Source organism: Solea senegalensis, linkage group LG11 (genome assembly GCF_019176455.1).
Source record: "Solea senegalensis isolate Sse05_10M linkage group LG11, IFAPA_SoseM_1, whole genome shotgun sequence".
In the NCBI taxonomy this organism is placed as follows: Eukaryota; Metazoa; Chordata; class Actinopteri; order Pleuronectiformes; family Soleidae; genus Solea; species Solea senegalensis.
In genome coordinates, this window is record NC_058031.1 from 11,663,409 (window position 1) to 11,682,025 (window position 18,617).

General features: G+C 40.5%; 1 protein-coding gene across 2 annotated transcripts; it reads left to right on the forward strand.

Moving 5' to 3' along the window:
- The first annotated feature begins 10,163 nt into the window (after window positions 1-10,163).
- Window positions 10,164-16,367, forward strand: gpr61 (G protein-coupled receptor 61). 2 transcript variants are annotated; one of them, XM_044037282.1, is made up of 2 exons: window positions 10,164-10,261; window positions 12,336-16,367. In XM_044037282.1, exon 2 carries the CDS (start codon window positions 12,570-12,572, stop codon window positions 13,992-13,994), a length of 1,425 nt encoding a protein of 474 aa, XP_043893217.1. In that variant the 5' UTR covers window positions 10,164-10,261; window positions 12,336-12,569; the 3' UTR covers window positions 13,995-16,367. The 2 variants fall into 2 exon arrangements, with proteins under 2 accessions (XP_043893217.1, XP_043893218.1); XM_044037283.1 differs by lacking the exon at window positions 10,164-10,261 and adding an exon at window positions 11,961-12,197 and having other exon boundaries at window positions 12,314-16,367.
- The last annotated feature ends 2,250 nt before the right edge of the window (window positions 16,368-18,617 follow it).

The following is an 18,617-nucleotide window of genomic DNA, read 5'->3' on the forward strand; positions in this document are numbered from 1 at the left end:
GTGCTGGAAGATTCATCTATTATTCAGGAGCGGGTATGTGGGCTGCTCTGCTGCAGGACTCTCACCTCTGTGCACTGGACACTGCACTGAGATATAATCTGGGGTTGAGCACACGAAGAGAGAGAGAGAGCGTGTCAGCTTCAATGATTCAAACAACATAGCAACTCTCAACCGTCAAAAGATTCTGGCCAAATTGTGGTCAGGATGTCATTTGCTTGACATCCAACAATTACATCCAAACGTGTTTTGGCTGCGCATCAAATACTAAAGACACCAACAACTGAACAGCTGGCCAATCACCGTGTGAAGTGGGTGTGAGTGTCTGTCAGTTTCACAACATTCCAGGAATAACACTAATACTACGTTGTTGAGGCTAGTAGCTGCTGCTTTATTCCACCAGACTGGTCAGAGTAAACATTTTTACCAAGCAGTCGCTTATGTACACATCCAGCTAAACTAAAGCAACACTTCTTGGGAAACATGATTTCTACAGTACAAATAAAGTCTGTATGTATGTATGTATACCTGGACTCTCAGATACTCACATTTCTCAAACTGTCACTAAGTCACCACAGAGTTGAGCAACACAACAGTATAAAAACTGTAATATTATAAGTTTTGAATACAGGACTTCAATGTTGCTTCCTTTACTTGCATCTACATATCTAACTGCAGTACTTATTCCACCGCTTACAGTACTATTATTTTCTCCACTTATTAAATTCACTTTGCTTTCATGTTGTGATTCACTGGATGACTCACACACAAAGCCACACTGCTGCTGCTACTGGTGACATTACATTTCGTGCCCGTCCCTCTGTGTCATTAAAATGGCTGTGCATGGTCCAGGGGGAGTCCCACACACGACAACCAAAAAAAACCCCAGAATGAAGAGAAAGCGCCTGGTATCATCAGTGGATCATGGGAGGGAGAGGAGAGGAGAGTGCTGCTGTAAATTAAACAGATTTGTTTGGTGTCTGTAATAATCTGCCGCTTTGGGGAAAAGCCTTGTGTCGAGCTTGTGTCGGGATTTAAATGGCTCTGCTTCTCTTGCCGTTGTCTCTATTAATCACAGCCCTCTGCGGTGTCTAGTGAGCGGACATTTTCTGCGAAACTGGCTTTAATGCCAGGTCATTAAGATGATTCCATCGTGTTTCGGTGTCACAGTGGTGTGTGCAGCAAACACACTTCGCTTATGCTGTCAGAAGTAGATGTGTATTTTTCCCTTCTCAATAATGTGCACAATGTTACTTTACGGCTTCCAAATATTGTAGAACCGTTGCTTCATTTGTTCATTGTAATTTGTACAGACTTTAATCCCATTTGACAGGCTTTGTGTTGAGGTTCCTTTAATACGCCAGTGGATATTTTTGCAATGGAGACACATGCATGAATGATTACTGTCAAATGTGAAGAAAACAGTAATTCTCATTGTGGTGATTGACAAGGGCGATGACTGTTTTCCTAATTATTAAGTTATTATTGGAATTATTATGTCTGTAGAATAAAAGAGGGCAGATGAGTGTGAGTATAATTGTGCACACACATCTGTGACATTCTGGCATTCTGGAGTTTGATGAGAAAATTAATATCACACTGATATTTTCATGACATTCATTTTACAATCCATTTTAAAATCCTGCTTTTTATGTACAAAGCCATCAATGGTCTTACCCGATCTTACCTCAGTGATCTTTGACATGCATATTAACCGTCACAATCACTGAGGTCTGCAGGAAAATCCCTTCTTGTGGTACCTGGATTTACCTGTTTTATATTTTTATTGTTCTCTGTGTTTCATATTCTGTTTTTATTGTTGTATTGCTTTTATCCTGTCTATTTTATGTATTTTTGCAACATGCAGCACTTTGGTCAACTCTGTTTTTAAATGTGCTATGGAAATACATTTGGGTTGGACTGGAACAGACATCAGAGGAGCATTGATTGAACATTTTGAAAGAAAGCTGTCAAAGTAAATTTAAAGGTTTCTAGGTCACTAACCCACTCACTAAGTAAACTGGCGCATGTGCTGCTGTGGCATAACTTAAAACAAGTTTTAGTTTGTTGAAGTGTGGTTTTTGAGTGAGCTTGAAGGATAACTTGGCTGATTCAGGAGAGTTTTGTCACTCACCTGAATGCTGACAGCTGCTTTACATTATTAACTGAACAGCATCTGTCTTGATTTCACAACGTCCCCCGCTCCTCTGCTCTCTTTGGCTATAATGAGGACAGAAGATGTGCACGTGGAGAGAAAGCACAGAGGTAAGGGTTAGAAGCAAAAAAGGAATGACTATATTTCTGCCAGCAGCAGCACTTTGTGTCCTGAGCCTCTGACAGAATCACATTTGAATCTTGTGCCTGAACGAGAAACAGACAAACTGCAATAAAAAAAAGGAAAGTTGCTGCATCAATATTTCACTTTACCAGACCTCTGGCATTTGTAATGTTCTCATGAATATGTATGCCATGACTACTTCTGTCACCCCGTGTTCATTTGGGCAGTTACAGTGAGTAATGTCCTTTCGCCAGCTGTCAAACCACAGAGAACTACGTGGCCTTTTATATATTTTAACGGCCTTGTATGTAAAGAAGTCACACCATTTTTTTTTTAAACAATTGTTTTTAAATCAAAAGAAGTGGAAATTAGGTTAATTCAAGTTGTTCACAGATGTGTACGAGGAAAAGTAGTTGAAAGGAAACATTAATGTGTTGAAGTTCCTTTTTGGGCCATAATCATGAGAATCACAAGCTCATTGATGCACAGACAAAAATGAAAATATCTGTTTGTGAATTCATGATAAAGCTGTAGTTATATTATTTTAGAAGTAACATGACATATTCTGCAGTTCATTACATTATATTACATGTCATTTAGCAGACGCTTTTATCCAAAGCGACTTACAAAAGTGCATTTAAACATTTGGGTACAAAGTTCAGGCAGACAGGTGGAGGTGCTGGACACTCACAAATAACGTGCTCACTTCACAGCAGCATATATTCAGTCCACACAGGATTCTCTGAGGTTAATTTAAGATGGAGGTTCGAGAGTTGTCATCGGTCACGAGTAACCACGCCCAGCTGTGATGTCACACGAACAGGTCATCACTGACACTTTCCACTGGAGGTCAGCAGAAACAAGATTTTAAGGGGACGTAAAGTTTGGGATCTTTCCTCTGCTTTGACGCTGCCGTTTGGAAATGCTACGGTAACCCTGCGATGCAACTGCTGCTGGTTTACTAAACATGTAGAAAATGTGAGCTCTGCTGCCTTTAAGGCCTCATGTTTGAAAAACACTACGATCTCTGCAGGCTGAGCCTTAACAAGGTCAGAGTCCAGACTCAAAACATCAACTCTGTACATTCTGTTCACATGATTGTGGGTGAAAACCTTTTTCTTTTCTTTTCTTTGTTTATATACATATACATTTTTTTTTTACACATTTCAGTAAAATAAGTTAAATCAAGGGACAGGATTTATTGGGATTATGTAAATTGGACACTAAAGGGATGGAAGGGAATACAGATTACACTCACTCCTGTAATATCGTAAATAACACTCATAAAAGAAAAAATCTAAAGGATGAGCTGAAGAATATGTTAGCAGAGAGGAGTGCAACCCAGCGAGCGGAGGGAACGTGACGGCCTTATCCTTGGTCCTGCCTGGATGATTCAGAGATTAATCGACTGACTGCCTGCACTGTTTGGTATGACACTGCCACTATAAAGGCATCCTTTGAATTCACCATGTATATTTCTTATTTATTTCTATGAATGGTTTCACAAGGGGCTGTTATAAGTGGAGAGTGCCACGAGCTACATACTGAACTTTTGCCCCTGCATGAAGATTAGTCATGTGTGACGCTTTCACAGCAACTGATCTACAGAATACATTGATACAGATACGGAAGTAAATGAGATAACATCTTGGATTTCCCATAAAATAAGGACTTCTTCTAGAACAATATTAATGTGTGCAGTCACTGCAGCCAGTGAACACAAACGCTAAAACATAGTCCCGACCCCATGATAGTATATCCAGCTGCTCTGTTTGGACAGTTGTCTTTGGACTTTTTGTTTCCTTGTTTCCCATTTTATTTTTGAAGTTTTTCCTCGTGTGTAGTGTACCATGTCAGGTTTCTTTTCGGTCCATGTCTTACTTTTCTTACGTTAGTTTGCATTATTAAACCTTCTTCGCCAACAAACACACAATACTTGTTTTCTTTATTAATTTAAAGGTTCAGCTGTGTTTATTGGCAGAAAAATAATATGCGTATGTTTGTATCACTTATATAATAAAAAATTGTTTGGTTTCTAAGCTTTAAAATAAATAATAATTGTATTTGTACTTTAGCCATGTTGTGCCTCTGTGTTTCTACAGAAGCCTGAATAGAAAAACCAGCAGCAGAACAACATCTGCTGCAGGGAGGGGTCAGTGACGAGAGATGTCTCTAAATCTTACACACTAGAACTTAGAAAGCTTAGTCTTTAAAAGCACAAAAGTCATTCACCTGGTGTATGTTGCGGGATGGATAACATAACATTAAAGGGATACTTCACCCAAAAAACACTACATGAAGTGAACCGAGCAGACTTTCAGTAGAGAATGATCCCACATATCAGATGGAAGTTTTAACAGTGTTGTTTGATATCAAGTGTTCCTGTATTTCTTGGCAAATACAGTCCATCCATCTTTAAAGAGAACGGTTTGTCCTTCTAACAGATGGAGGTCATTTGCTGCAGCAAATCCCCTGTAGGCTATTTGTGACTCAACCGCAAGGACATCTCACTTCACTGCTCCAACAACCAGGTACTAAAAAAAAATAAATCAGCTGAATATTCTTATTCATGAACACTGTCTTCTTTCTGAAAAGTCTTTTAAAGAGAGTTTTACTTTTACTTATAGGCTGATTTCAGAAGCAAGGTCTTTATGTTTAAAAGGCATTCAATGAGACATTTCACTGATGACTCACAGTTGGTGAGTGAATAAAAAAACACTAAGTTAAAGGGAAGGCGAGAAATTCTCACAATAAAAAGTGTGAAAGTCATCAAGCATCTGTGGGCTACAGGCACTGTGTTGCATTCTCCCAGCCAGTGATTTAGAATTTTAAAAAGTGTACATCGATTATGAGCATGCTAAAAAAGAAACAAATACAATATGCTTTAACATATTACAGCAGGGCCATAGGAACCACAACATGAGGACATTTTATCTTCTTTTATAATTGGTTTTAGTTAAGTCTTGGCTCATGTTCTGAGGGTCAGTGTGATGACACCTCTGACCAGAATGCTGCTACTCACCAGTGACTACGCAGCGAGTGCAGAGGAAGACAATGCCAGTCTAGAACAGACAGAGAGTGTTAAAATGTGTCTCAAAAGGCACACACCAGTCACCATGACAGGTTTTCTCTGGCTGTGCACAAAGATTAGGTTGTCTCAGGACTTTCAGCAAACTGTACCAAACTGCATCCATCCTTTTTATTGTTTAAAGATAGAATATGTCATCATTTCTGCATTAAAATATCTAAAAAACAATCAGATTATTGTTATACAAACTGTGGATTAGTCTACTTGCAATAGCCAAAACATTTCTTGTTATCATGGAGGTAATGGAGGAATGTTTTATTTTGGTCACATTTAAATGACATTGTTTATTTTACTGCCCCTGCTATAAGTTCCAGAGTCAACCCATATGAAATATGAGGGCGGTATATTAAAAAAACCTCAGGGAAGCCAATCAGGAAGTAAAAATATATTGGTTGACTCCACTAGCTGCAAAAAGAATTGACATCTATTGGAACATCACTATACATTTTCCTGAGGAGTTGATGGTGTCAATCACTAGTTTTAGCTCTTCTTCAATGGCACACAATGTCAATTTTGTAAATGACGTTCCCATTTAGAGGAAAACAAATGATTACATACATGATTGGACACCAGTGTGAGTGACAGCTTGTGTCGTCATATTCAGAAAGCTTTTATTGTGTGTATTATCATAAATGGATGAGGACTACTTACTGCCATTTGCTGTGTGCAAATGCACAGGGGAACCAAACAAGGGAACGATTACCGTAATTCAACACTTCCTGACATTATCAAACTAGGTCTTTTTTTTTTATTGTTTTGATTAGGGTGGACGTTGTTCTCTGGGGAAGTGTGGGAGGACACTCAACTAAAGCAGAGCTGATTCATCTCCTACCCTGGGCTACCCTTATGTTGACTGCAGTAATGTTGTCACCATACGTTTGTTTATCAGCAGGACTATGCAAAAAGCACTTAATTCATTTGGACACACAAAATGACATTATATTTTGCGGCTGATCCATATTTCTTTCTCCTGGGTTTGATTTATGTTGTTTTACACTTTGGCATAGGTTTGTTCTTTTCTGGTTTATAAATGTACTCACAACTAGGCACCACAGGGGTGAAATATAATGATCTACACTAGCGGTTCTTAAAAAATGTTTTCATACCAAGTATCACCAAGGAAAATATTGAGCTCTCCAAGTACCACCGTGATGACTGATATTAAAATAAATTGGCGTAAATAGGCCTGCCAAATTCAGCTACGGACATTTCACAGGAGGCACATTTATTACTAATAAAATAATTAATTGTGAACAGTTTTCAGTCACAGTCACACTTTAGAGCTATCACTAAAACTGTCTGCAAACAGTACAGTTCATTGATTTAACCACAAAAAGGCAACAGAACATTGGACTTCTGTTTCACCATTAAACATTTCTATTGAAGTACCACTTATTATTGTTATTGTATATAATTTACGAGAACACTTTGGTTAATTTGGTGTACGTGTCACGTGGGTTACACACTTTGAGAGCATAGATTTAAATGTTAAAATAATGTGAACAACAGTCATCAGTGTTCCTGTTGTATGAAGTCACAGGAGGTTCCTTTATGTCACTGATGACACCAGTGAAGCCCCGCGTAAAACAATTCAGCTCTGTATGAAATAAAGCTGAAGGAATTTGCAGATCATGTTATCCCTGAGGGTTTGACGTCAACCCGAACATTATGTGCTGGGACAGTGAATTTGTGTGTCTGTCTGAGTGTGCAAGCACACTGCTTCACTGCATCCTACATCAAACCATCAGACTCAAATGCACTGATGGAGTTTGTTCTTTGCCCCATTTTCTAATCCAACTTATTTGGACAAAATGTAGAGATACAATCTGAATTTAAATCTAAAATAATCAGCGCGTGGACATCATAACAGCAGCTTTGAAGTCCACCGCTGAGATTTCAGGTGTTGCAGTCACTTGTTAGATGTGAGAGCTCCCCCTACTGATTCTATACGAGATCACAACAGAAAACCATAATAAGTCAGCAGCCGCATTAGAGCGTGAACCAGCTCACCTGTGCTCAGTTAAACAAGTGAGAAAAAAAAACAAAAAAACAACGCCAACCAAAACGTGGTTGCAAAACACATTAAAATGCCACTTCAAATGGCTGGTAATGTATCATGGTGTGTGTGAGAGTATGTGTGTTTCTGTGTTTGTTTTTTTCTTTTTTTAGTTGGGGGATTGAGTGATGAGGATGGAGGAGGTGCAGGGGGTGGGGAAGACCCATGCAAGCAGGGAGGCTGAAGTCAGGGTTGCTAGGGAAACCATTGTATTCCCCTACACTGTGAATGGTGTTGCGGGTATGAGCAAGTATCTGCTATTTCTGTCATTATTCAACACCTAAGACATGAGCACAGTCACAGAGCACAGTCTCTCTCTCTCTCTCATATATGTGTATATATATATATATATATATATATATATATGTTTACATATATATACATACATATATATATATATACATATATATATATATATATATATATATATATACATATATACATATGTATTTATACACATGCATATGTAGACACACACACACACACCTTGAACACAGTTGAAATCTTACCCCTAAACTTAACTAGTTCCTCAAAAATTAGGTTCTGCTGCCTCATCGGGACCTTGTTTTGGGCCCCATGAGGACTACTGGCCCAGACACTCAGTGTTTATGTCAGAAAAGGCCCTAGAGAGGTAGCAAATACAAGTACACACACACAAACAAACAAAGACCCTTTTATATTCAGTGTCAGTCTTTAAAACTCCTTTGTAGTGTCCTTATCTTCACATCAGCTGTTGTACCTAAAAACTGGGAAGCTTGGTTATTATTTTGTGGTTCATTCACCTTATTTTCAACATGAATATCTGATACCGCCTTCATTCCTCATCATATGAGTGACCACAGCTTCTGCCTTTGTAGATACTAACAGTACTACAGTATCTGGCTCAATAAAAGAACACATGTTCAATGTATCCATTGATTTATTAGTGAACAGAAGCAATGACTCATGAACTAATCAGTGTGTGTGTGTGTGTGTGTGGGGAGGTGCACTTCCACTGATGAATGAATTCCTCAGGAAATACACAGCATGAAAGAGGTCACACACTGGTGTGTGGAGCAGCTTCTGAGGGACCAACACTAATTTTCAGATGATCAGACATGTTAAAAATAAAATTGGTTTCTAAACTAGACTTTTAGTAACTAAACTGTTACTAAAAGTCTAAGGATTGTGGGCAAATGACCAGAAACTCAAAAATAAAAAAATTAGAAAAACAAAATCATTCTTCATTTTTTCCCCTGCTTTTCTATTCTTAAAGATCTACTGTAAACACTTTTGAATTCATAGTGTACTCTAATATCCAAAAACCAAGTTACTTAAAACAAAAGCACTGTTTTATCCATGATTTGTCCAAAACCCAATAATTTAGTACTTCTGTGATAAACAACTGCAATAATTCTGATCAATTTTCAGTCATCGGTTCAATCTTCTTCTCCAGTGTTACACTTCATGTTATGACTTCATAATAGTAGTCAGCTACTTGTGTGTTGTTCAGGTCTCAGAAAAAACAAAAACATTTAATGCAATAAACCCTGATTGACAAATAATCAAAATAATATGCAAATATCAAGTGGATACTGTATATACTCTGATAAAATTGTATTTTTACCTTTTATAGTCTTTTTTACCTTTATCTTTACAGTCTATGCTGCAGTGACACTGTAAATGTCCCCATTGTGGGACTAATAAAGGACTTCTTATCTTTTCATTTAGATCCTGTGTGACCTGATGCAGACTGATGAGTCAAACCGCCTTGGTTCTTAAGATACACACACTGTTATTAAGGATTTTTACATTATTCTACATCCGAGTGCCTCTGGGACCTTTCCTTTTGACTGCCACTTATGCATAATAAGTACTTAACAATATCTGAATTGCATAATACGTTGGATCCTTCATCTCCCACACTCCTGTTGTAAACAATCTCATTCTTAAGGGTGAGAAACAGTTGTTATACGATGTGTGGACCAGGCTTTTGTACATGTTAATCTCAGCTCATTAACATTAACCACTAAGGTTCTTTTCTTCTCCTTAAATCAATAATCCATCCTCGTGAGAGGGTTTTTCACCAGATTGAGCAACGACAAGCGAGGTCCTGGCGAGCTGAGAACAAGGAGACAGGGAACTGGACCAATGCTCTGGGACCTGATGTGACAGTAGATTTTTGCAGGTGAAAAGCAGAACAGGCTTTTCATATGGAGCACACATGCAGGCTGTGAAGCACTAAGACCCAGTGGAGAGTGAGGGAGACGAGGAGCAGTCTGTGTCCACTTGCCGCCTGCCTGTCTGCTCTACACAGAACTGCAGTTGCCCTGGGCTCAGGCTGGATGATTGTATGTGCGTGTATGCGCGTGCCTGTGTGTGTGTCTCCAACCCTTTGCACATCACAAGCTGGAGGACAGAACCCCTGCTCCTCTTCATATAATCTGTTCTCTCCTGTTCCTGCTCCACCTCTAACACCACCTGGATCGAAGACCCGAGAGAGAGAGAGCAGTGAAAGAGGGAGGGTGTGTGTTGTGTTTTTGAAGGGGCGGGAGGTGGTGGTGGGGGGGTGGGGAGGTGGTCAACGTGATGACGAGATGAAAAGAGCCAGGTGAGGAGACACAGGCACATCCCTCTACTCTCTTTCCCCTCCCCTCCCTCTTTCTCTCTCTCTGTGACGTGGTATGTGTGCGTGTGGTGTGTCAGTGTGTGTTTGCTGTGTGTGTGAACGGGAGAGAGAGAGAGAGAGACAGAGAGAGAGAGAGAGACACACAGAGAGAGAGAGACAGAGAGAGAAACAGGGCGGCTTTCCTTCAGCATACTGTGAACCTGCAGAGGAGGCAGCAGCGCTCTCCAGACTGAGGTATGTCACCGACTTATCATCACACATCTCCACACACACACCTGCCCGGTTAGAGAGCATGTGTGTGTGTGTGTGTGTTTGACGGATGCGTGCGCTGTTTGTTTTGTTGTTTTTTGTTGTATTTTTTATGCGGGGGAGTGGAAGTTAAGATGCTGGGAGGGTAAAAAAAAAATCTGCTTCAAGAGGCAGATTCTTTTTTCCATGTTATCACACATCACAGTGTCTTCCACAGTGTCCATGTGTGAGGACAAGATTACTGCAAACAGATGCCTCCTGTTAGGTTCCTCTTTTCCAACTCCTGGTTGTCACTTGCATGTTGTTGAGGTGGAGTGAAAGTGCTTTGTAATGAAAGGGACACTTGAACAACAACAGGCTAGTTTTCTCCATGCAGTAAACACCATATAGGGCAGGGGTGTCAAACATACGGCCCGGGGGCCAGATCCGGCCCGCCAGAAGGTCCAATCCGGCCCACAGGATGAATTTGTTAAAATTTCACACTACGATTACAATCTAAACGTAATGTCGAATACAATATTTTTCTCTTCCAGATATCTGTGACTAAATGTTTGTGCCATTTTAGATCCAGTGTGATGTGTAAATAGTACATTTAGGCACGATATTGTTGAAATTGCACTTATATTTCTCAAGAAATGTCATGTTTTGTAAAAATATCCTTCATTAAATGTAAACCAAAATAGGAAAAAAAGCAAGCAATTCTTGTTGTTCATAGGTTATTATGCTATTATTTTACTATTTTTACTGGTCCGGCCCACTTGAGATAAAATTGTGCTGTATGTGGCCCCTGAACAAAAATGAGTTTGACACCCCTGATATAGGGTCATATGTTTTCCAGTCAGCAGATAAAGACATTCTGCCACAACATTATATTCTCTGTGTGAATTCTTTGGCAGCTTCTGAGGCAGAATGCGAATATAATCTACTACTTTCACTGATTTGGCAACACCAAATGGGAGCATGTTTTTGCTATTTAAATGGTTATTTTGGTATTCTACACCATCTTAGTGTGGGTACTGCAAAACGGGATTTTGTGTGATTAAAAAGCCCTTGAGACTAAACCACTTCACTTCAGAGAATAGTGGTCATAATGTTTAGGTGGTCCTTAGAGTGTTTTCTGGACACCAGAGAGCAATAAAACAGTCCATGTTGAATGAGAGTCAGAATCTACAGAGTGCCATGCCACAGTTGTTGTTTTTACTTCACAGCTCAAATGTCGTTTGCAGATTATTTAATTGGGGTGAAGGTGACTGTAACCCTTTGACCTATTTGGCAAAGGCCACCTACATACGCCTGTGCCTGTGTCTGTCATGTGACGGTCATGCTTGCTGTGCGTACACGGGCAGGAAAAGCACAGGCGCGTTGCAGTGGTGAAGCCAGTCACACTTGTGAAATGGAAAACTTGCACATGCAGGTGTGTAGCATATGGAAATGTACCAAAGGCTTCCTGCTCGCTCCACAGCTTTAACGGTGTGCGGGGTTGAGTCCAGGTGAGATTATGACAGTAAACAGGAGCTCTCGACTAGACTTTTTTTTAACTCTGCTGAAGTTGCTCTGCCACCACTTCTTTGGATTTTATTTATAATCTGTATCTATATTGCACTTTTCTTAATAAATTAGAACGTCATAGGAAAGCAGATTCACAGGAATAATTAGCAAAATGGAGCTATGTAGTAATGTGTTTCTCAGTTAGTTCACACTTCCAGCTCGCTTCTTGACTCTGTTAAAGAGGACATATGGTCCACTCTGTGCTTTCAGCTTGTCCCTGGGGCTGCGGCTGCCCTGAAAACACAAAACTGAAGATGCAGATGTCAAACATGTAGTAAATTATGACCCTGGCTACAAGTGAGTGCAGACTGCATCGAGTCTGGCAGCAGCAAAGCAAAGAGTGCCACATCTCACATCTGTATATGGGTGAAAAGTAGTGTTTTCAAACTAGTGTTTCTCATCATTTAATGGCATTAATATAATATTCTTTTTTCTTTCTTTTTCTCTTTTAATAAGTTTGTTTTAAACGAATCATCTGTTTTTCAACAGGATTATCTCTTTTTTCCCCCAGATACTTTCAAGTGAAGGTCGAACTGGAGAGACGCCGTCACGAAAAGTTTCTGCATCTCTTCGGATTCAGTGAATTGTGTGCAGGACATCTACTGAGGGCAGAGCCTTTGCAGCTCCAGCAACAATGAAAGACACCAACGCCTGAGCTTCTCAGCGACACCGTACGACAGGGGAGGATGGGTGATGGGCCCATGAAATTCAGCAGACTCTCTCCTCCTCCTTATGCCATCCTCTCATGGAGAATTCTGTCACACCAAGCCCCTCCTGGAACACTTCTCTCTCCGGGCTCCACACATTTCCAGCCTTACTGTATCCAAACAATTCTAACGTGACCTTGCCCATCAGAAGCATCCAGGGTAGGATAAATCTGAACCAGTCCTTGGCACTATGTGCTATGCTCATTATGGATGTGCTGGCAGTGGTAGGGAACTTGGCCGTGATAATTGTCATCACCAAAACTCCACAGCTACGTAAATTTGCTTTCGTGTTCCACCTCTGTGTGGTGGACCTGCTGGCAGCGCTGGTGTTGATGCCTCTGGGGATGGTATCAGACCGACTCCTGGTGGATGAGGTGCTGTGCCGGAGCTACCTCTGCTTGAGTGTGTGTCTAGTAAGTGCTGCCATCCTCACCATCTGTGCCATAAACGTGGAGCGCTACTACTACATTGTCCATCCCATGCGTCATGAGGTGAAGATGACAGTGGCGGTGGTGGTAGCAGTAGTGGTGGGAATCTGGATTAAAGCCATAGTCATGTCCTTGATACCTCTTGTGGGATGGCTGCTCCAAGGGAACCAGAGTCTGGGGTCTCCTTCCCTCCTCATTCCCGGGCAGAGACACTGCTCCCTCCACTGGACGGGAGGCAGGACCACACGCTTGCTTTTCATGGTCTTTTTTACATTTATTTATTTTCTAGGCCCCATGATGATCATTCTAGTGGTCTACTGTAACATGTTCAAGGTGGCACGAGTAGCAGCCATGCAGCACGGTCCCCTTCCCACCTGGATGGACATGCCGCGACAACGATCTGAGTCCAACAGCAGCTACTCCACCATGGAAGCCAGCCTCGGAGGAAGTTGTGCCCGTGCCACGCCTCAAAGGACCTTTAGTGGTGGGAAAGCTGCAGCTGTTTTGGTGGCAGTGGGAGGCCAGTTCCTCTGCTGTTGGCTGCCATATTTCTCCTTCCATCTCTATTCAGCAGTGGTTTCAACATCTCCGACCTCATTAGCCCAAATGGAGGATGTGGTCACATGGATTGGCTACTTCTGCTTCACCTCCAACCCCTTCTTCTATGGCTGCCTGAACCGGCAGATTCGCGAAGAGCTGACCCGCCACCTAGCCTGTTTCTTCAAGCGGGCTGGGCCGATTGAAGGGGAGCAGCTGCCCAGCCGCGAGGCCTCTATTGAGGAGAACTTTTTGCAGTTCCTTCAGGGCACCGCATGCAATCTGGAGCCCTGCAACTCTAACAGCAGAGACAGCCCAGAGGAGCCAGAGACTGAGGCCATTTATGACTCAGCTGTTCAGCAGAACATGCCAGCTGACTTCCATATCCCGGGACAGATCCTTGAGGAAACCTCAGAATTCATTCAACAGCAACATCTGAACAATGATCTACATGGTTCAGAGAATGAGAACTGCTGCAAAACTGTACCAGAGGTGTAGCTCCCTCATATGTACCATCTCCTCTGCCATTCAGTAATCAAAGAAATATATTTATTTTTATTCATATTTTCCATAATGTGCTGAATAACACATGTTTGTTCATACTAAAACAGCGCTTTTAACCACAAAATACTGTATCTTCTCTGAAGAAAATGGAAGTTATATAAAGTTACATGTATAGCTTATATGAAAGCTATGAGTCCGGAGGCTTTTCGGAGAAGGACACAGCTGGATATATTGTGTGCATAATCTCCTTCAAATCCCTGTGACCAAGATGCAGCAGCATTACAATACATTACATGTTTCCTAGAGCTATACAGTGTGAGGCTGTTTTCTGTGTAATGTCATCAGATGGATACTAAACCCTTGTGTTAACCACAGTGCAGTTAAGTGACAAAGAGCTAATAGATATAACAAAGTGCTGGGACTCCACGAGAGCAAATCCTTAGGGGCAACACAGTTTTCACAGTTTATGTAAAACTATGAGCCATTAAAAGGTGTTGAAGCAAATGTCATTGCAACGTCCAGTTTAGTTTTTAATATGTCTACATGTGTTAAATCACTCATTCAATAATATACGTGTTCTTTATCAGACATAAGGCAATAATGAACACTATACAGTGTGTCATGGCACATCAAACATGTATGCCCTTGTGCATTTTTAGTTTCCCCTCAATTCAATTCAAGTGCTAAATATGCCCTGACTGACACCCCTTGACAATCAGATTTTCATTCATTGACTCTTGAAACACAGTATGTTATTACTTCACTTATTACTTCACTTCCCATTTAACCATAAAAAAGGATTCATTATAAAAAAAATCAGAAGGTACTGGAAATTGTCATTGCCAGTCTGTTTAAATAGTTTTTGTTTGTTCTGTTCTCATCATGTTTGTGATCCTCATGCCACAAAGAAAACAATGCAAAAATATTCATAGGTCCAATTGTCTCTTCAAGTGAAATATTCATTGAATAGAAGCAGAATCACCTCCCAGCTGGTGTTGTTGGTGGTATTGCCAATAAACAGACTGACACATCAGTGTATTTTTAACATTTTCCGGGAATATCATTATCACATTTATCTGTCTTGTGTCTTGTAGTCTTGTGATTATCACTTCCTCACCGAAATCACCTCACAGCTCAACTTGTGATTCAACCCCGTTCGCTGAAAGAAGAGCATTGAGACTAGTTCATTGTCTGTGCCATTAAACCAGTGAGTGTAAAGGTTACAGCTACAGGACATTAAAACTGTCATTTGTCGAAACGAGGCTCGATGCAGATTGTTTCCAGACCAGCCCCCTTAACCCCCGTGATGTCTGTGCAGTTTACAGGTAAACAAAGGAGCAGTGCGAGTGCTCCTGAGTTTGTGCTATAAACAACCAGGCTTGTTGTGACCACACAGCACACAGGTGTGACAGTGCTTACACATGGCAAGATTTTGCCTTTGGCCTCCTTTAGCCACATATGGAAGGCAATTGTCGACACTTTCTCTGATCTCAGGTGGAATACAGTTTGCACAAGTCGCACAGGCAGTGACAAATACGTTCCAAAGAAAATTGCAGGGCACAGATCTCGTACAAAATGCTTATTTGTCTCTTGTTTTACTCTTGCTCTTTCTCGCCTTCATCTATTTTGGACTGCCTCATACAAGACTGTTGATATGATCACAAGACACTCAACACAAGGCAACCAGGCAAGGTTCATGTTTTGCTGGGAGTCAGAACAAAAAAAAGGTCTCTTTGTTGGAGAGGCATAATGTTGACTGTTTTTTGTTTATAGATGGATTTGTCATGTCATCCTGCTTAAAGTGTATCTTCTGTGTGCAGTGATGTTGGATCCAAATATACTTAAATGTTTAACAAGGAGCACAAAACAAAATCACTGCCATAATCCCCAATTTTCTACAGGACCTATGTTTCTTTAGCAGTAGCTAGAAAGTATTCCCCATTGAACAATAATGACCACCTATTCTTTGTGTTAGAATGTTTTAATAAATTCTGTGATATTTCACACAATCAGGGGGTCATTACAAAACCCTTTACATTAAGTGTATTATTCAATCCGTTGAATTTCCATTACCATGGCAGCAAATGTGCTCTGACCCATCGGATTACATGCTGTAAAATCTACTTCTGCTATCGTCGGGTGATGACGATGACAGAGAGATGAGCTACCCTGAAGGTACATTCAGGGACATTCATGAAAATATAGTTTTGTGCACCGGCCATTATTAATACAATCACTATGTTAATTGTCTTTGCTGTATCTCTTTTTGTACCTATGCTGAAAAGACTGTGTGGATTCTTTGTTATTATTGCCCTGTGTATTGGTTATCTATCTGTTGAAATTATTTAAAAACAGCAAGGAGATTAACTCCAGTGTGTGGTGGTTGTTGTCTGTTGTAGTTTCATACCAATAACTGCATCTATCACATGATGAAGCACACAAACCTTTCTCTCTCTCTCTCTCTTTCTCTCTCTCCCTCCCTCACTCCTATCTGCTGGCTGCCACCTCCTCTTTTCTGCCTTTGTGTGTGTGTGTATTTATTACTTCTTTAGTCTTTAGGATCCTTTCTGGCATAAACACTGACCTTATCAGGCCCAGCTGTGCTCACGGACACCAAAATGTGGTCCTTAAGTGTATGGCATACTGTATAATTGTGGTTAGGTTACAGTTAGGGTTAGGCAAAAAGCTGTGTTTAGGCCAATGCAGAGTCCTACTAAACCTGTGTGTGTGCGTGTGTGTGCCACCAGGGGGTGCAGCATCACAGGGGTGCAGTGAAGCACTATGAACAGAATGAAAGAGAAATGACATTTGGAGTAAGACAGGATGTTGGAGCCTGTGTGTGTGTGTGTGTGTGTGTGTGTGTGTGTGAATTACACTGCTGTAATAAAACTAAATCGACCCACTGACACTGACAAAACCTGTTATTACAGCAATAATAATAATGATCCAATATGTGCAAAGATGAACCAAATCTAAGCCATTTTCTAAGCCAACAACACAAACATCTCATTAATATTTTACATATTCAGTATTTCTGGGCTGAAATATTACTGGAAGTAAAGTTTCCCTAACCATAACCCAGTTAGGGTTAGGTTGTTTCTTTACCGGCAACAACCAAACAACCAAGCCTGCATAACGCGAGGCCCAGCATCACTTTTCTGATTATCCTAATTTTCTTATGCTCTCCTGCACTGCTCCCCATCCAACAGAGTGACTCATAGCTTTCATGTCTAGCGGGGAGATCGCCTCCCGCAGTGCACACAAGCGCTTCAAACAGCCTGACCTTTGTGCTTGGCATCAACACACCCAGTGAAAAGTGCTCAAGGACAGAGGCCACCATCACGTTACCCAGCCTGGAGGGTCAGTAGGTGCATGGTGCATTCATTCAGTGGGCAAGTTGTGTTCATATTGTCTCTTATCAACTAAAACGATAAATTGTCTCAGAGGCCACTTTCAGCAGCAACCAGAGCAGCGACAAAAACAAAAGCATGTTTACCTTGAGACCGTCTGCACTGAAAAGCCTCTATCCCTGGATCACACATGAACACAATAATGTGAAAATCTCACTCACTTCCAAATCCTGGCTTCTCTGAAATCAGCTGTTGCCTTGGTAACCTGAGCTGATGACAGTGTGGAGGGGGGTTTGGCAGGAGAAGCAGCAGTGTGGATCTGTTTGGGAAACGGAGTTATAAAGTTATAAATGACTGTTGATGTGTGTACATGGTATGTGGACTTCAATTTCTAAATCTCCAGCTAAGATATGAAGTTCTTTCTCATATACATTTACCATAGGTAATATATATATATCACCACTAACTAATAAGGTACCTATCAGAGAGATAGTTGTAGGACACTTATATAACAGTCATGTAAATTCTATTAATAATAATTGTAATAATAATCTTTATCGTCCAAAAGTGGAAATGTTGATGGTTAAAAAGACAAACAATACACAATAGACAAAATTAAATAAAATCAGATACACACACACACACACACACACACACGGGCCAGTAATTATGAGCGAGGTATTGAATTCATAATTAAAAACTCAAAAAACGTTATTGCATTTGGTACAAAAGACTTCTTATAAAAAGGGAAGGGGATTTGTAGAATCAGACACAATTCTTTGTATTTTCAGTTTAACTTACTTTCAACAAATGCATCCCAATTGCTTATGTTCTTTCCCTGTAAAATTACTGGCCCTGTTGGGAATTCTAAACAGTCTGGTTTTGCTCTTTGATCTCAGGCGATGATCTTACTGTGATCTTACAGCTATAAAAATATAGCTGTAAATGTCCCTAAATATTCAAATTCTAATACTACCTTTACCAACCTTTGCAAATGTCACTCATATTTAACTAAAAAGCTGGACCAGCTGGATCAATAAGACTTAAACCTTTCAAATGTCTGTAGTGTTCAGGTGCATGATGTACAAATGACAAAAACAATGCACTCATTTAAAAGACTACACTGTAAATATCTGCTGACGTGAACTGACCTGAAGCCTGAAATCATTTAGTCCATCAAGACACAAACGATCCATGTGTGTGTGCTGACAATTACTTATTTGAAAATGTTAATACAAAAGCAAAACATTTGAATGTATATTCAGCA